This window comes from Emydura macquarii, unplaced genomic scaffold (assembly GCF_026122565.2).
Source record: "Emydura macquarii macquarii isolate MOO-44397 ecotype Brisbane River unplaced genomic scaffold, CSIRO-AGI_Emac_v2 contig_2205, whole genome shotgun sequence".
Classification (NCBI taxonomy): Eukaryota; Metazoa; Chordata; order Testudines; family Chelidae; genus Emydura; species Emydura macquarii.
Window position 1 is genome coordinate 25,818,159 of NW_027132342.1, and position 18,457 is coordinate 25,836,615.

General features: G+C 41.1%; 1 protein-coding gene across 2 annotated transcripts in view; it reads left to right on the plus strand.

Annotated features, from left to right (window-relative positions):
• Positions 1-18,457, plus strand: part of NTN4 (netrin 4) — an 86,147-nt gene that overhangs the window by 24,531 nt on the left and 43,159 nt on the right. Inside the window, exon 3 of one of the 2 annotated variants that reach the window (XM_067559783.1) lies at positions 15,218-15,496. The exons of the other annotated variant lie outside the window; for it this stretch is intronic. Coding sequence (XP_067415884.1) covers positions 15,218-15,496 — 279 coding nt within the window. The remainder of the gene's footprint in view (positions 1-15,217; positions 15,497-18,457) is intronic. 2 annotated transcript variants of the gene reach the window in all.

Sequence of the window (18,457 nt, forward strand, 5' to 3'; positions counted from 1 at the left end):
TTCTTGCCAGCAGAATAAAGGGGTTCTTCAGTGTCTGTTCTTTTTTCCTATGCGTATAATGCAGCTTTGCAAATTGTAATTTTGAAAAGAAGACTCATGATTAAAAGACTAATTGAAATGAAAACTTTGCCTTTAATGGTGCATATCTGATGTGCTATAAATCTAAAGGGATTTGCAAGCCGGCAAACTAAATGTAAGTGTATCTATATGTGTTTGATGTAGTCTCACAAAAGTTACAATAAAAAGATCAAACGTTTTATTTATTTATTTATGGTAATTGTGCGTTTTAGGACATTCTTGATTAAGCAAACTAAGCCGTTTTGGGAACAAGCTATTTGTTCAAGAAGCAGCACAGGTTAATCTGAGGTGAAGAAATCCAACAATTTTGAACTATCTACACTGAATTGATATTTCTATGGTGTGAATGTTATTTATAAGTGCAGTATTGTTGTAGCCATGTCAGTCCCAGGATATTGGAGAGACAAGGTGGGTGAGGTAATATTTTATTGGACCAACATCCGTTGGTGAGAGAGACAAGCTTTCAAGCATAGTCCTGAAGAAGGTTGAACCTGAAAGCATGAAAGCTTGTCTCTCTCACCATCAGAAGTTGGTCCAATAAAAGACATGACCTCACCCTCCTTGTCTCTTATTTATATGTGTAGCATTTGAATGAAGACTAGCATGATTTAGCAATGTGCTGTAGTGAGATTGTACCAACAAACCAGCATGATCCTGAAGGGAAGAGGTGAAGAAGAAGATGCCACCTGATTATTACCAGGTTATAGCAGTTTCTGGGAACCCTTGGGGTTTTTCTGTAGCTTTTACTCATGCGTTCCTCACACAAAAAACATTTTGGTTTGTGTGTGTGTGTGTGAGAGAGTCAGGATTTCAAGATGTGATCCAGACATTTTATAGTCATTGAGGCTGAAAGTATCTTGAGTTTCATAAACCACATATGGGGCAGTCGTTGGTATGAGTTGTGTATCTGACGAACATGTTACTTGTTATTTCTGAATATTAATTCACCCTGTTGTGGCAGCTCCTGACTGATACATTGCTGACCACCTACAGCCCTGTAAATACGTTATTTATGCTACAGACCATCTATTACCCTAGGTGTTTATTTACTAAGTTAAGGTATGTTAGTTCCATGCAACTATGAAAACAAATTCAAACACAAACTAAATTTATAGAATATTGTGATCAATCTTTTAACACCACCAGAAAGATCAGTTATATCAAATTTTTGGTATTTACTTCTGATTTTTGTTAACATTGTTTAACATTTAAATTGTGAGCCAGGACTTATGATTTGTTTGCCTGTTTTTCTCTCTGTGTTGTAAAGGTTGCAGAAGAGATTGGTGGGACATAAGTGAAAGTTTTCTGAATGGTGGTCTTTGTCACTGTTTTAAGCAGCCACCTATCATGTGGCTAAAATGTGTCATCTCTGTGGTGTATTCATAGAATCATAGAATCATAGAGTTGGAAGGGACCTCAGGAGGTCATCTAATCCAACCCCCTGCTCAAAGCAGGACTAACCAAGACTAACCTCAGCTAAATAATCCCAGCCAAGGCTTTGTCAAACTGCATCTTAAAAACATCTAAAGATTATTGACGAGTTTCAATGAACTGCCTTTGGTCATGCAAAGCAGAATTCCTATTGCCATAAATCGGGGTTGCCTGCAGAGATCTGGTGCTTTCCATGACCCTTAAGGCTACATTTATGGCCCATAGTGAGCTTAGTGAGTTCTCGAAAAGCGCAATCTGTGTGATTAATCGATCAGATTTTTTTCCCCACAGTGTTTGATCTCACATTAATAATGCTGAAGTGCACAATATAAGTGTGCAAACACAGGTAATGTTAATACTTTTCACTGAAAAAAGAAAGGCATCTTTCCTGTAGAGTACACTTTATCTGACAGGCAGGCAAATAATCCTATATTAGAGGAGGACTCTATAAGCAATACCTGCCCACGTTAAGCTCTCTAAACTTCCCACACCTTGTTAATCATTTACAGCTTCTGCCAACAAGGGTTTTTTTTTGGTTTTTTTTATTTTTAACCCAAGGCATGATGTACATAAGTTTCTCTTTTAGTTGCATTTAAGGTTCAGGGGGATGTGCCAAGTTAGTTAGTCAGATAAACCTTTGATACTTCCAAAGAAAAGTTAATTGCTGAGTGGGAAATGCTACAAGTATTTTATTACTATCAGCATTATTAATAAGAGCAGAAATTCATTAGGTTAGATTTTTAGTAAGGCAAAAATGGTTTGATAGAAAAGAACTAAAACAATGTAAAATAAAACTGTTGGGAACTGATGTTGAGTCAAGTTCAAGGTCTCGGCCCTTATCTTCAAAGCACTGGGCTCAGCATATCTAAAAGTTTGCCTAATGCTCTGAGATGACAACCAGGCTGACAATTCCACTCCTCAGGTGCAGTGGATCTTTCAGCCGTAAGAGTAAAGCTTGTCTGTGCAGGAAACAGTCTTTTCAGGAGCTGATCTGAGACTGTGGAATAAGCTCTCCCAGGAGCTAAAGACCATCACAGATCTCACCACGATCTGCTCCAAGGGCAAGGTGAACCTCTTCAACCTGCCTTCTCTAATGTAAACAGTTAGCCAGTATGTACCTTTTAAAAAATACCCAAACCCTACCACAGCAAAACTCTACACCTCAGATACTGCGGTGATGAGGGCACTATAAAATCCTAGGTAGGATAGGATAGATCTGTGTTAGAGGAAATCATCTGGCTGCTCTATAAGAGCCATTTTGGTCTAGTGATCAGAACAGGACACTGGCCATCAAGTTACCTGGGTTTTGTTCCTTACTCTGCTACAGCCAAGGGCGTGTGACTTTGGGCAAGTCACTAAACTTCTGGGTATCAGTTTAGCTGTCTGTAAAAAAGGGAATGATAATCTGTAATTCACAGGTGTGCTGTGAAGGATAATTAATACTTGTAAAGTGTTATGGGATAAAAGGTGCTCCACTTAAGTACACATTACTATGTATTGTTACTGCAGTGGGAGTCTGGCTTCTGGAGACAGGGATGATGCCCCAGAACTTGTAAATCATGCTGTTTACAGAAGATGTTAGGATGTTTGCATCCTTTAACAATCCCAGCTGAGAATATCATAGGCTTGCTTCTGGCACATGTTTTACCCCATTCACATAGTGTCCAAAGTGTGTATTTTGCAAATATGGAGATATGTCAGTCCCTGATTGTGCCAGGGCAGAGAACTCTACAGTTCTGATCACCCATGCTCAAGAAAGATGAATTTAAACTGGAACAGGAAAAGAGAAGAGCTACTAGAATGATGAGGGCTATGAAAGGCCTATTTTACGAGCGGAGATGGAAAGCGCTTGGCTTGTTTAGTCTAGCAAAAAGATGTCTGAAAGGGGATAGGATTGCTCTCTATAAATATATTAGTGGGCAAATACCCTGGAGGGTGAAGAACTGTTTAAGCTATAGGACAGTATTACCACAAGAACAAATGTGTATAAGCTGGCAAGGAACAAATGCAGGCTGGAAACTAGAAGAAAGTTTCTAAACATCATAGGAGTGAGGTTCTGAAACAGCCTCCCAATAGGAGTTGTGGAGCAAACAACTTAATTAGTTTTAAGAGAGAGATGGACAAATTTGTGAGTGTGATTGTATTATGGGGTGCTTTTCACAGTTACAGGCAGGGCTCAACAGCCCCGGCTTACTTCTGGTTTATGTCTTATGTTCCTGAAACGTCATGCTTCAGAGTTTCAGGCAGTCACCTGCAGGGGTCAGGAAAGGATGTTTTCTCCCTTTCCCCCACTCCTTTGTCCTGCCCACACACATGTATTCTGTGAAGTTGTTTTTTTTAATCTTATTCCTCTGAAGCAACAGAGATGGCCCTGCCTAGAGATGGGACACAGGGCAGGGTGGGCAATGGCTTTGAGGTGGCACCGAGTAGTGTCTGTCTCAGATACTTGGCTGGCTGGTTCTTGCTTACATGTTAGCGGTTTAGCTGCTGATTGCCATATGTGGGGTTGGGAGGGAATTTTCCGCTGCGTCAGATTGGCAGTGACTGTGAGGGGGGTTTCGCTTTCCTGCGCAGTGCATGGGTGCAGGTCATTTGCCAGGATTAGCTGCGTATATCTCACTTAATCATTCTGCCTTCATTACAGGGATCTGGGGCGCTGATGCACCTCGTCCCTCCTATACTCTCTCCGTGACTCATAATAGTCTAGTATCCTGTGGGCTATAATACTTTGGTCTAATTTCAGTTGTTGGGTTGAGTGTGTGGGTGGTGGTGGTGATCTGTGAGATACAGGGGGTCCATCTAGATGACCTGGTGGTCCCTTCTAACCTTAAACTCTGTGACTCTAAGGGATTGTACACATTACCACTTATGTTGGCATAATATATGTTGCTTAAGGGTGTGAATAAGCCACCCCCTGAGCGATGTAAATCACACTGACCTAAGCATCAGTGTGGACAGCGCTTTGTTGGCCGAAGACCTTCTCCCACTGATGTATCTACTGCCTTTTGCAGAGCTGGTTTTATTATGCCGATGGGAGAACTCTCTCCCATCAGCATAGAGTGTCTTCACCAGACATGCTATAGTGGAACAGCTACATTGCTGCAGCTGAACCGCTGTAGCACTTCTAGTGTAGACTAGCCCCAAGTCTCAGTTCTTGATTACCCAGCGATTTCCTGTCCCTACTTACAACTCTATAGTTTCACTTTTGACTTTCTTTAATGTGCTGGTATGTCTATGTCTTTTACCTCTAATGGGCAGGTGCAGAGAGAGGAGCATGGAAACAATCTCACCTGTGAGGCTATTTTGCATCTATACAAGAACTGAACAAGTAGCCCAGATGTGAGGCCAAACCTGCATTTTAGTTTGGTGAGGTGTAGTAAAGAGGGCAGAGCCCCTTTGAAGTAGGACTGCCTGTCTGGGTTGGGTTTCCACAGCATTCCCTCACAATAGTGCCTAAATTTACATTTTACGTTCTATTTAAAAAGCTTGATCAGGCTTCCCCCTCGCCCCCAATCCAATTTCTTGGATAAAAGTTGAAAGCAGCCACTGCTGCAGGCTCACATTATGGAAAATCCCGGTGGGCACACACGTTGCATCAAAACAATTACCAGTTCTACAAATCACCTTAATTACCAGCTGTGAGTTTTTCCATAGTGCTCACCCAGGCAGGTGATTCCTTTTAACTTTTACATCTCTTTTTATAAGGAGAGCTTAATTGGCCCAATAATATCTCCTGTTTAAGCTTTTCCAATAAGAAAAATGAAGGTTAAAAGCAGTTGCCACTGTGGGCTATTTCTATGGGGAAACTTGCGTTTTTGCAAGAGGAACTCTGGGGGTGGGGGAAGGCTGGTATCTGTGGGGCTGCAGCAGCAGAGTAGGTAGTCTGTAGGATGCAGAGCACTGCGAACCTGATTTTTAAAGGTGCTGAACACCCACAGCTTCAGGTGAAGTCGATGGCCAGTGCATTTTGGTGCACTTGTAAAGACCAAGGAGACTAGGGTCAGATGTTTATGGCATTAGCATCAGGACAAACCCAGAGGAGGAGTGTAGAGAACTAAGAACATGGGTTTCAGGAAGAGAACCCTGAATTACCATAAATTACTGTGAATTACATGGAAATACTCAACCTGCTTGCCGGGGGGCACTGGGGTGTTGCCTGTGCTGGTGTATAGGGCATTTTTGCTATAAATTTCCCATCATTGCAGCCACTGGCGTAGCCCCACTGGTGGGAACACTAGTGTAGAAAGGGCTCCGGGGGGGCATTGACATTGTAAGCACCATTTTATCTGACCTTGTGCAGAGTAGGCTTATCCAACGTGGTAGTTAACACGCTGGTGGCCGCAGGTACCGTGTGTATGCTCTCACCATAGCAACCACTGGCAGAAGCAGCAGTGGAAAATGTATAGCAAAAAATCCTAACATCGACAAGGCCAAGCTGTCAGCCTGGATTTTTACTGAGTGATCTAAACTACAAAAAAGTCTTGGAATAATAATCTTACATAGGGCAAAGCCTGCCCCTCAGTGTGGGGGACTTGGATTGCGCCTGAGCTGTACCAGTACCACTAAGTAGGGAGTGGAAGGCTACTGGGGGACATGCTGGGGTCTGCACACCCATGCACTACAGAGCAATGTGTGCAAAGTATTTGCATGGAACTGCAAGCGGGGTCAAACTTAGCCTTACCTTTCCATTTTGTGCATGCACAAACTCAAGTTGATGGCAATGCACAGATATAGGCCAGTGCTGTTCACACAGCTGCAGATCCTGGGGCCTGTGGATAAGGATTCCTTTTTCCCCTGCAGAATTCCTTAGCATATGGTTGGCTTAGTTACCAGGGCTATGTGCAAGGCTCAAGGATTTAAGGGGAGATTTTTCAAGGCCCAAAAGGGAGTTAGGCGACAAGTACCCATTGAAAGTCAGTGGGAGTTGGGTGCCTAAGGCCCTTTCTTTGCCTTTGAAAATCTTCCCCTCAGCCTTTGATGCTTTACATGTTCAAAGTGTTACACAGACTTTAACTAAACTAGAGATGTCACAACAACGCTCTGATTAAATGCTGCCCAAAAACATAGGCAGGCTAAATATTTTTATTCGTCATTCCAGGGTGCCAACAAAAGCAAGCAACTCCTCTAATGTATACTTTGCAATTTTTGTTAAACTGAAACTCACATATTTATTGTACTATTTACTGTACTATTTACTGTACATTTATTCCTTCTTATTTATCTATGTATGTTTCTTGTTTCTTCTCTCAGGCCTGGTCTACACTTAAAACTTACACTGGCATAGCAAAGTCCGGCAGGGGTGCGAAAAAATTACACTCTCTAATGACAGCTATGCCGACAGAACCCCTGGTGTAAACACAACTGTGCCGACAAAAGAGTGCTTCTGTCTGCATAGCTAGTGTCGTTTGGGAAGATGGTGTTTGTACACTGGCAGAAAAACTCCTGTCTGCGTATACTGCATCAACACTGGGAGGCTATGCCATTATAGGCTGTGTAGTGTAGGCATAGCCTCACTCTCCTGAGAAAATAGCAAATCTTGTAGACTTTTTCCTTTTGCAGCTTTTTCCCGTGTTCATAGAAGATACATAAAATGCAATAAAAACATTAATGAAAACCAAATGGGATCAGCATTCAGCCGTACCAAATGCCAAGGATTTGATTGGGAAGATCTTAGTAGAACAAAATGGTTTATATTTAAATTTTCAGCATGATCTCTGTATACTCTCTGGTGTACGTGAGATTATGCAGGGCTGGCACTGGCCTGCATCCTTTTGGATGCTGCAGCATGCTCCTCCCTGTTTATGTGAAAAACCCACGGAAGTGTGTGTGCAGTCTCTCTCTCTCTCTCTGCTGAGTGTCATGTACAGGATGAGTTGTGAAGAGGAAGTTTCCTGAGGGAGCCTGCAGGTCTCTTAAACTGATGAATCCTGAGATAGGGCATGTGCGTACAAAAACTCAGGTCCCCCATTTTCCCACTGCAGTCTGAATTCCTCATGTTGGTTTCGATGGCAGTCCCCTGTATCCTGCCAGGAAAGAATCAGGCCCAGGAGGTCAGGTTAATGGAAGCTCTGGTGACATAGACACACCTGTGATTCATCTGGAAAGATTTGCTAGCTGTAAATCTTTTGCTGTTTTTGTTGACTTCCTCAAGGAACATTGACCTCAGAGCCTATTTGTTGTGTTCTCAGTGCCATTTTTCTTCCCACTGTAGATATATAAAAAGCTGCCCTTTTATTACTTTACAAATGTAAACATACTTGGGTACTTGCAAAGAGACTTTTATGTACTTATAAACAGAGGTTATTATGGTACAGGCTGGTTACTTGAGTGCAGCATATTCTCAGACATTGTTTTATTTACATGTTGGGCTGTACTGTCACATTTGTGGAACTGCAAGTAGATAAGGCTTTCTGTCCATGAAAAAAATGAAATAATCATTAGATCAAGTGTCACCCATTCAAAAGTGTGAGAGAAAAGGCTGCTCTGCTGCATAGGAGACAGAAGAAACATGCACATGCACAGTAGGGCTTCTTCTTAAAGGGACAGTGAGCCTAAAACTATATGATATTTGCTACTTTTTTTGTGTGTGTGTGTGTGTGTGTGTGCAAGGACATGGAACTACAAAATAGAGCTGGTTGAAGACTTTCCATCGAAACTTTTCTCCAGTGAAAAATTGGGTTTCCAACTAAACTAAGTTCTTTACAAAAAGTATCTAATTTCTGGGGAAATTTTTAATTTTTTGTTACAAAAATGAGTGTCTGAAAACCAAACCATTTGGCTGAACACCAAACTATTTGGATTCTGAAATGCTGCCACAGTGCATTATGGGAGTTGTAGTTCTTGCTCCTTGTGCTCCCATTTTCCTCTATTGGTTGGGCTCCCCAGCTGGACTTCACCTACTATCATCTACAGCCTCCCCTCACTAAGAGAGTGCATCATGGGAGATGTAGTCTAACCCGGGAGCCGGGCCTATCAAGAAGAATGGGTGGCTGAAGCACCAGAGCTACAATTCCCATAAGGCAACCACAGCAGCATTTCCAAATTTAAATATTTCAGGTTGTAGATGAAATATTTTGGATTTAAATTTTTTGCTGAAAACGTGAATATTTGTTTCATTTTCATTAAAATATCCCAATGGGGGGAAAACATTTTCTAACCAACTCTACCATAAAGTATTTTTTAAAACAGGCCTTGTTTGTACATAGAGGTTGCTCTCAAGAAGATGGAAAATCTCTTGTCTCAATTTTAAAAGACTGCTGTATAACATTGCTTTATATCTCATTTATAAAACTAATGATGCATCAGAAGAATTTCATGTGGTATGGGAGGAATGTATCTCTTATATAAAGAAAACACAGATGTTGAACTTACAGATAAACAAAATTTATTGATTTCCATGGAAATGGTCCAGATTTACAGTGGAGGGAGTTCAAAATCAGACCCCACAAGCGGACTGACACTAGGCATGAAAGACTGTGTATGCCTGTGCTCATGCTTCTGGTGAATCCATCCATGGTTTATGGCTGAGGGTCACCAATGAACTCGGTTTTAATTGTCACAGTTCTTGTTTTGAGGTCCAGGTGGACAGATTTACAGACATGGTGAATGCAGTATTGCCAATTCCAGCTGTACAAAAATCATGGATCAGGAACCAAAAATCATAAGATTGGTTTAAAAATCAAGAGGTTTTGTTAAAATAGTAAATGTGGGAGCCTTCTGGTTTTTATGAACATGAGGACTGGCAACTTACTTTTAAAAAAATGAAAGCTGAGATTGTCACAACTCCGGGAGCTGAAGCTTGAAGGAAAATACCTAATGTCACAAAACTTGTGATACAATCGTGAGCTTTGACAACACTGTGAATGGAAATGCCTTTATGGTAGGTTATATTTTGGCGAGTCTCTTTATTATTTATTTATTTATTATGTGTTAGGTGCTGTACGAAACACAAACGTAAAGAAAGTCCCTGCTCTGAACAGCTAACAATGTAAGAATCCAATCCTGCAGATGCTCTCCACGAGGAATAGTGTTTACAACCGTGAATAGCCACATTATCTTCACAGTAATGATACTGGTATTTAGTATTGACAGAATCAGAGCCTGAAAGACAGATACACAAAAGAAGAGATGCATTGGGAAATGCAGTGGTGGCCATGTGGCTTGATGTTGGCTAGATTTTTTATCATTGTTTTAAATTATAAGATCACTTCTTGTGTGCCTCACTGAATAAGCATTTGACAGGGAGTCTTGGATACCAAGATTCTGCCACTCTTACTCACAACTGAATAATACCTCACTCCATGAGTAAGTTCCACTGAAATCAGTGGGACAGTCCTCAGAGTAGGATACTGTTTGATGTAAAAATGGCAGCATCTAGCTCCAACACAATGGTCTCCTGTGGCTGTGCCCCTTTAAACTCTTACTTCATTTCTCTTTTAATCACACAATAGCCATCCTTGCATGAAAGCTCTTGGGCAGGACCCATTCCAGTATTTTTTTAGATGGAAGGGTGATTAATTTTACAACTACTGCAATAAGAGACTTGCATAGGAGCTGTGGGGGAATTTGTTGTTCCTCTCCCATGTCTAGATGCCATGGTGTCTCCTTAGTCAAACACTGAAATGATCCTGGGTAAATCAGCTAAAAATAGCATGATGAAGCTTTTCTGTTATAATTTATTAATACTATATGTTGACTTGGTGATTGGGTTATTTACTGTATTACTATATTAGGTGAAATCAACAGGTTTTTTTGGGAAAACAAGCAGAAAAGGGAAACAATGGTACAAAGTACACCACCCACAGTAAACACTTCAGGGTTGTTACAAGATAATGGCAGAGCTCTTGGCTCTGAGAAGTCTGGCTTGACCTCTTCTGGAGCCTGCCAAACTGGTTCAGATAAGAGGGGTAGAAGCCAGGAAACTCACAAGAACAAAGCATCCCTCGCTGATTTTAAAGGGACTCCCTCTCTAGAAGGGAGGCTGTTGTTTTTGAGGAGCTATAAGTCCGTCTATCTGGACACTTGCTGGGGAATCTGAAGAAGTTAGGTCTGCCTAGGCTATCATGAGGGATGGTAAGTCTATAGGTAAGATAGACCTGCATGTAGACTGTTGTTTAAAAATCCTTTTATCTAAATGCTTTGTTCGTACTGTTTCAATTAAACAAGACTTTGGTTTAAGAAGGCTAGGTGGTCGCTATACTCACGCTTGGTCACAGACTCCTGAAGGGAAGGACCACAAGTGCCAGAACCCAGTCAGACATGCAGGAGAAACAGCCAGTCCCCACTGTACTGAAGCCCAGGGCCCATTTTGAGAATTACATGGTTCTACCCCAAAAAAGGTAAAGGTCTGACACCTAAGACCTGAGGGAGTGCACTCAGAGAGATCAGGAAGGAGACAAAGGAACAGCTAGCCCTGCAACTGTGACACTTAGTTATTAATGAGACAGGATGGAGTGAACCAAGTGATACGCTAGGGTTATTGCTTAGACGTGATGAAATACGCCAGTGAGCTTGACAATTGAATAGAAAAATCCAGCCAGGAAGTGCATTCTTGTTCTTAATATACTGCATCTGGAGGTTCCAGCTCGATTGACTAGGACAGAGAAGAGGCTTACTGTTTATATGGCAATTTGGATTTTATTTTGTTTTCGAGAGAACTTGCATTTCATTACAATTAACCTACCAGTGGGGGATGTTTATTAAGTTAATGATTTAAGGCCATGTTCACTAGTATGCTCCAACTGCTCTGCACTGCTCCAGTGATGAAAAGCAGTAATAAACCTGGTGTAACTGGCCAGTTAAGCTAAGTTTTTGCATCACTGAAGCAGCACAAAGCAGCCAGAATATACTGATGAATCTGGTCCTTAGAGTCTACTGGGAATTACAGATAGGAGATCATGTTTAGCATCACTGTATTCAAGCAGCCATAAAAGAAATGAATGTAACCTTTTGGGAACTAGGATGAAACACTGGTTCCATTTGAAGTCAATGATAAAATTCCTACTGACTCCAATGGAACCAAAATTTCACCTAATAATGAGAGGTTTTTCCCTTTTAATTGTCAGTACTACAGTTGTAAATATTGATCTCATGTTTGGTTTCAAGTGGGGTTGACAGGCAAGAATAATTCAAAATGAGGGGAATAAAGAACAAAGCCTATAGCTGTGTCTAGGATGAATTATTCCCTGTTTCATATTTCCCTCACTACTTGATCTGAACCAGAAAGGACTTTCAGAAACTGTTTGTGTTGATCTTTAATCATGAGGAACCCAAAGTGCTAGTTTTTACAGAAGATTCTCAGCCTGCATTTTCCATCTCCTCAGCTAAAAGGAAATGAATGACTAAATCTGGATGTTTTCAAGTCAATTTTTGTTTCCATATCTGAAGGCATCTGATGTTCATGAAGCCCCTAAAACGTTACTGTGGTCAGAATTATACAGCTTTAAATGTGGGTAAATAATAAACCCTGGGGATGTGTGCAAGTCCTGACAATTGGGATTTGTTCGGGTTTGTGTTCATACCTGCCTGATTTATTTTTTTCTTCTGGAGGAGTATAAAAGATGTGGTGTGTTACTGACAGAGAGACAAAGGCCTTTTGAAGTGCGTAACTAATTATTTATATCCCTCATTGAAGGCTCAACGTTTTTACTCCTGGTGAACGCTACTCACCAGCCTCTCCTCCACTGCCTCTCCCACCCTAGACCAATCCCTTTCTTATGGTCTGTTACTCAAGCATCTAACTCCCTTTACCTATCTTTAAAGCTACCAATTGGACAATGGGTGCAACTTGGCACAAATGTGCTCTGGACACTTAAGCAGCACATGCACCATTGTTCACTGTGCACTTGTCAAAGCCCGAAGCTGTGGTATTATGTGCTTTCTAATGGGCATCGTCGGGCACCAGAATGTCCAAATCGCTGCTGTCACCAGCACACTGATCGCTGCCACATTTGGCACGCTAAGAAGGCGCACAAAACACGCTGCCACCATTCAGTTCAGAATTGTAAAGAGCTCTAATCTCCTTCCAGCCCCTGACAAGGCTTCCTCTGGCTGGAACTTGGCAGTTCTGGAAAAGTGCCAGGTCATGGCCAGGAGAGGAGTCCAGGCAGAGCTCAGGGGATGAGCGAGATGGCAGCCAGGAGAGGCAAAGCCAGCAGGCTGGTGAGTCGGCAGGGCCAGTAGATAGTAGTATTATTTCCAGCATATAGTCATTCTTTTAAATTTACAGTGAAACCCTGATTAGCTGAAGCAGATCAGTGTTCTTCAATAACAGCAAGGGTTTTTTTAAAAAACAAAGGCATAGATCATCTATGTAGCCTATTAGCTGGTTCCCCAATTATCCCCCAAGGAGCCCAGGGAGAAGAGAAAGGGGACCAAGTAAGAGGCAAAGTGCCAAAGACTAGGGGGAGAACAATTTAGCATCTGGCCCACCTAATGAGCTTTAGCTAGATTGCTCCTCCCATGTGTCTTGTATTCTGCCACCTAGCTTCCTTCCTCTCCAGCTTCCTTCCCCTGAGCTCCCCCACTGCTGGATAATAATCATACTTTCATGTTTACAACACACTCCAGACAGGAATCTCAAATTGCTTTATAAACATTCATGAATTTAAACACCGCCGGTGAGGTAGGCTGAGTATGTTTTATGAACTCCATTTTACCCATGGGGAAGCTGAGGGTTAGAGCGCTTACTTTCCCAAAGTCACGCAGGACGTTTGTGGCATGGCTGGGAATTGAACCCAACTTTCTTGATGCCCAGCTCTGTGGTTTAATGTAAGGTCTCCTTTCCTGATACCTTCAGAGAATCAAGATCATACTGTACATTAAAAGCTAATAATATTAAAGAACAAGTGTCTCCCTTCTCTGGTTTCCCCAGTGTGTGACTTCTGTGTCTGTCTAGTTTAGGCCTGCAGCTGGTGGTAGGAGGGCTGATTGCTACACCCACATGGAACTACATTGACCCATGGGGATCCACGCAGGCAGAGCAGTCCACGTACATAGGTGCTATCAATAGAAGGATCAGGGCCTGTGTTTGTAAAGTCCTTGGGTCAGGGCCTATCATACATTGTATCTTGTCAAGTGCTGAGCATACAGTCAATGACTACATCAATGACACTGTTAATTATCACACTTTATATTAAGGGCACATGTTTACATTTATGAATGGTTCATAAATGACTGATATCTTATAAGCAAGTTACATATAGGGGTAGTATGTGTTATAGATGGTTATAAGCACATCAGTGAAAGGTTTTTAGATGTTTATAAGCAACTTAGTGACCTGTTGGACTCTGTAACATCTGAAAACAATTGATAAATCATTTATTCAAATATATTTTTTAAAAATATTATTAATTAATCATTTTCATTGATCCATTTATAAGCTATTTACAAATGTACCCTTAATATAAAGGGTGACATCATACCAATAAAAATGCAATGTATTTAATGTATTAATTGATGTCTGCTGTTTCTGATATCACACTGCATAGACTGCTACGTTAACAAGTTCCAAACAAACCTCTTAAAGAAAATTAGTTATTTTTATCTAGATCTCTCCATTTTCAGTTAAACCAATTTTTGCCAGTTCAGTCCTACTGAAGTTAAAATAAACCCTAAATGGTATTTGCTTAAACCTAAAAAGTCCCCAATTTTTCTCTCTTTCCTATCTCAATCTTCTGGGCTATCTGCTTTCTGTCATTAGTCACCACACCTGATCACTATCGTGCTAGGAATCAGCATGGCTCTGACATGAGCCAAATATTTGGAAACCTGTGCTTTATTTGCTAAATATACACCCCCAGATTTGGGAGTGGGGGTTAATAAACAAATTGACACAAACTTTTTTACATCATTAGGACTCATTCTTGTCAACACTCGCTACTTCGAGTAGTGCTTACTGTTGTGAGTAAGCCCACTGATTTCAATACAATCTATGGAAAGTACTATGCCACGTAGTAAGGATGAAATTCTGGCCCCACTGAAGCCAATGGAAAAATTCCCATTGATTTCAGTGGCCAGGATTTCACCCTAAGGTTTGTCTACACTGCAATTAAACACCCGCAGCTGGCCCATGTGAGTGGCCTCAGGCTCATGGGGCTTGGGCGAATGGAGCTGTTTAACAGTGATGCAGATGTTTGGACTCAGGCTAGAGCCCATGTTCTGGGACCTTCCCCCTTTGAGGGGTCCCAAAGCCTGGGCTGCAGCCGGAGTCTGAATGTCTACACCACAGTTAAACAGCTCCTTCTCCTGAGTCCTGTGATCCTGAGTCAGCTGACACAGGCCAGCTGTGGGCTTTTAATTGCAGTGTAGACACACCCTAAGTGTTTCCAGGAATCAGGCTTTGACTTTTTTAAAAGGAGAAAAAGAACATTTTTTCTCTGGATAAAACTTATTTTGCTGCCCCACTACCATACAGATAGGAGAGAGCACACAGGCATCTGCCTATTCAACTCATTATTTTCCTTCATGCACCATGGGGGACAGCTGCTTCCTTACATAACAGAGGGCAACCCTTCTCCAGGTGTGAGGAAGCTCTAAAAACCTCATCACATCTTACTGTCATACCAATTCCAGATGTCACTGGTTTGTAAATCAAACCAGAGGCAGAGAGTGCAGAGTTTGTAGACCACATGCTGAAAGCCTTTTAAAAGACTCCAGTTCACATCCCTATTTTTTCTTTCTCTCTTTTTCTCTGCATTCCTTTGTTCAGGTTATATACCGAGCTCTGTCGCCACCTTATTTGGCTGAGGATCCTTACAGCGCTGAAGCTCAGGCACAGCTGAAAATCACCAATCTTCGAGTGCGGCTGCTTAAGCAACAGGCCTGTCCCTGTCAGGACAATGACTTGAATGCAAAGCCTCAGCAGTTCATACACTATGCAATCTATGATTTCATTGTAAAGGGAAGCTGTTTTTGTAACGGCCATGCTGGTCACTGTGTACCCGTTGCTGGATTTAGACCTGTCAAAGCATCAGGAGTCTTCCACATGGTATGTATGACCTGTGTAATCTTTACATTGATATAGTATATATAGTATATACATATATAGTATATATCTTAGTATATAAGAAATATAGTAGAGTTGCTTTTACTGTTTTTGTTTGTTTGTTTGTTACATACCAGTCATAGATTCCAAGACCAAAAGGGACCACAGTGATCTTGTCTGACCTCCTGTATAACACAGGCCATAGAACATCCCCAAAATAATTCCTAGATCATATCTTTCAGAAAAACATCCAGTCTTGATTTTAAAATTGTCAGTGATGGCGAATCCACCACCACCCTTGATAAATGGTTCTATCAGTAATCAATTACCCTCACTGTAAAAAATTTACACCTGGTTTCCAGTCTGAATTTGTCTAGCTTCAATTCCCAATCTAATTTATTTATGCATATAAACCTAGTCAAATGGTAATCCCCAAAATCAAAACAAACTGAACCAAAGCAATGCCCTAACAGGGGATGGCTTAATGGTCTAAGCATCAGGTTTGAATTACTTTAACTTCCTGGTGCCATAGTTTAAAACTTGGCAGGGTCAATTCAAATCCTCATCTTTCCAAAGAAGATAAATTACCTATCTGCTGTATATTATATGTGTCTCTTTCAGATGAGACCTTAAAAACTAATGTCAACGACCCCCCCTTCTGTCGAAACTCCTACAAAAGAAAATAGGAAATTAATGCAATCTAATCAACCAATCAACCAAATAAAACCTACCCCAAACAGAGTTTAGACTCCCAGAAGAAAGAAGAGATAGGGATTCCATGAAGTCAACTAGGGATTTTGCTTTGTTATTACATGAAAAGCACTCAGCTACTACAGAGATGGGTGGCAGTATAAAACCCTAAGACAGATAAGTTAGATGTGGGCTCTGTATAGACTTTAAAGATCCTACAGTACTTGTTGTAAGAGTCAGACTTTTCACATTATTCTGCAGCAGGCTGCGCACAAGTTGGATGCCATCCTCCGTCCCAGAAGTGGCTGCATGTGTGTAGTTTGTGAAAGGCTTTGGGATCCTTTGCCATGTTACAAACAGATTTATATGGACTTAAGATTTTTAAACGCATGGGTTATAATATAAAAGTCTGTATCTGTCTTGCCTAGAGTGGAGTGGCACATGTACATGCTCAACAAAGGTGACGCATGGATCTGCAAGTCTAACGGGACTCGTTGAATGTTAACCGAAGGTTAAAGTTAATAAGATGCTGGTCACAGCGTTTTAACTACGTTGTCACCGGATTTAGTCTTAAAACCTTTAGTCACTAGAGGTCTGATCCAACGCCCATAGAAGTCTAAGGGAATCTTTCCATTGACTTCAGTGGACTTCGGATCAGGCCCTTGTTAAGGATGTTCACTGCTCTTTATCAGCAGCGCAACCGTCTCAGGAAGTATTAGGCACTCTGGCATAAAAAGAGTGGGGAAAGGCAGGTAAACCAAATGCTGTAGGTAAGGAAATCTGGCATCTAGCCAGCTCCTTGGGGGAAAGAATAGAACACTCTCATTTGAGTTAAATTATAACCTCAAACAGGAAAAAGACAGTGTGTTTCCCCCCAACAGAGCTAGTCTTGTGACATCTGAAGATCCACAGATCTGAAAGCATGCCACAGTTTGGTAGGTCTGTAGCAATACCCTGGTTTTCACCCTGTTTCTAGAGTGAAATTTTTTGAAAGGAGTGGTTCCTTGTTATTGTTTCCTTATGATACCGTTGTGTGGGAATATGCCCAAGAGCACAGTTGAGAGTTATAACAGAAGTTGTAGCCATATATCCTCTCTATATATTGGTATATTCTGTAGAAACAACAGTGCACAGGTAACCGTGAGCACTGAGGGAAGAAATCAATCAGAAGCAACACCTCTCTTAAGTGAATGGGACATTGTTGAGATTTTAAATACACAAATGTCAGGAAATTCAAATTTACAGATCCTACAGCGAAGTTAACTCGATCAGATTGCCCATATGTGCTGCATCTTAGGGCCTATTGTGACCCATATGTGTCCAGGGTAGCCCTACAGCATCACAACCTCCTATGTTAGTCCATTCCAGCCAGCATAAGAGCAGCCGCGAGGCTTGCGTCAGGTACTGTTCCAGCATCTGGCCAGCCCTAGGACGGGGGAGGTGAAAAGATGGTTTAGAAGCACCTTTCCCTTTCCCACCAATAAGACCAGTTCAGTTGAGAATTGAGCCCCATCGGCCAGATCCTTATCTAGGGTAAATCAGCTGAGCTCCAAGGACTTTAGTGGAGTTACATCAGTTTACACTAGCTGAGGATCTGGCCTTCTGTGTTTAATTTTAATATTTCAAAAGGGACTTGTCTCAGCCAGAATGCTCAAAAGGGGATGCCTGGAGTTAGGGACCTAAATCCATATTTCCAGAAAGTTTCTTCTTAAGATAAAACTTTCCATGGTTAGACTCAAAGGTGAAGTGCCATAGGAAGGTTCATGTATAATCTGTTCAACTATAGATGTGTTGGGAAATTATACTCCTATGTTTTAAAATATATATTTGAATTATGCACACATATAACTTTAAAAAATGGCAACATTTTAAAACTTCAGACTTCACATGCAGCTAATCCTCAATAGGAAACAGTTGTTTGACAAGTGTGAATTTTTGGTTTTGAAATAATACATTTTAAATTATTTCAAAACTGTGCTTTTTGTGACTGTGCAGTAAACACATTCTAGTAAATCTTTTACTTACATTTTGCCTGATTTTATATTATGTATAATATATGTAGTGTAGTGTTTATATACGCATATGAATGTATATATCTATAAATGCACATATACTACTTACTTGTATACTTATGACATGCCGTGTATCAGAGTGCTTCACCCTACAATTGTGTTGTTAGGAAACTATCAATGGTTTAATCCCATTACCAGTAAATCAATCCCATAGATTATATTGATGAAAATGGGAAAGGAATTTCCAACATTACTAACTCTA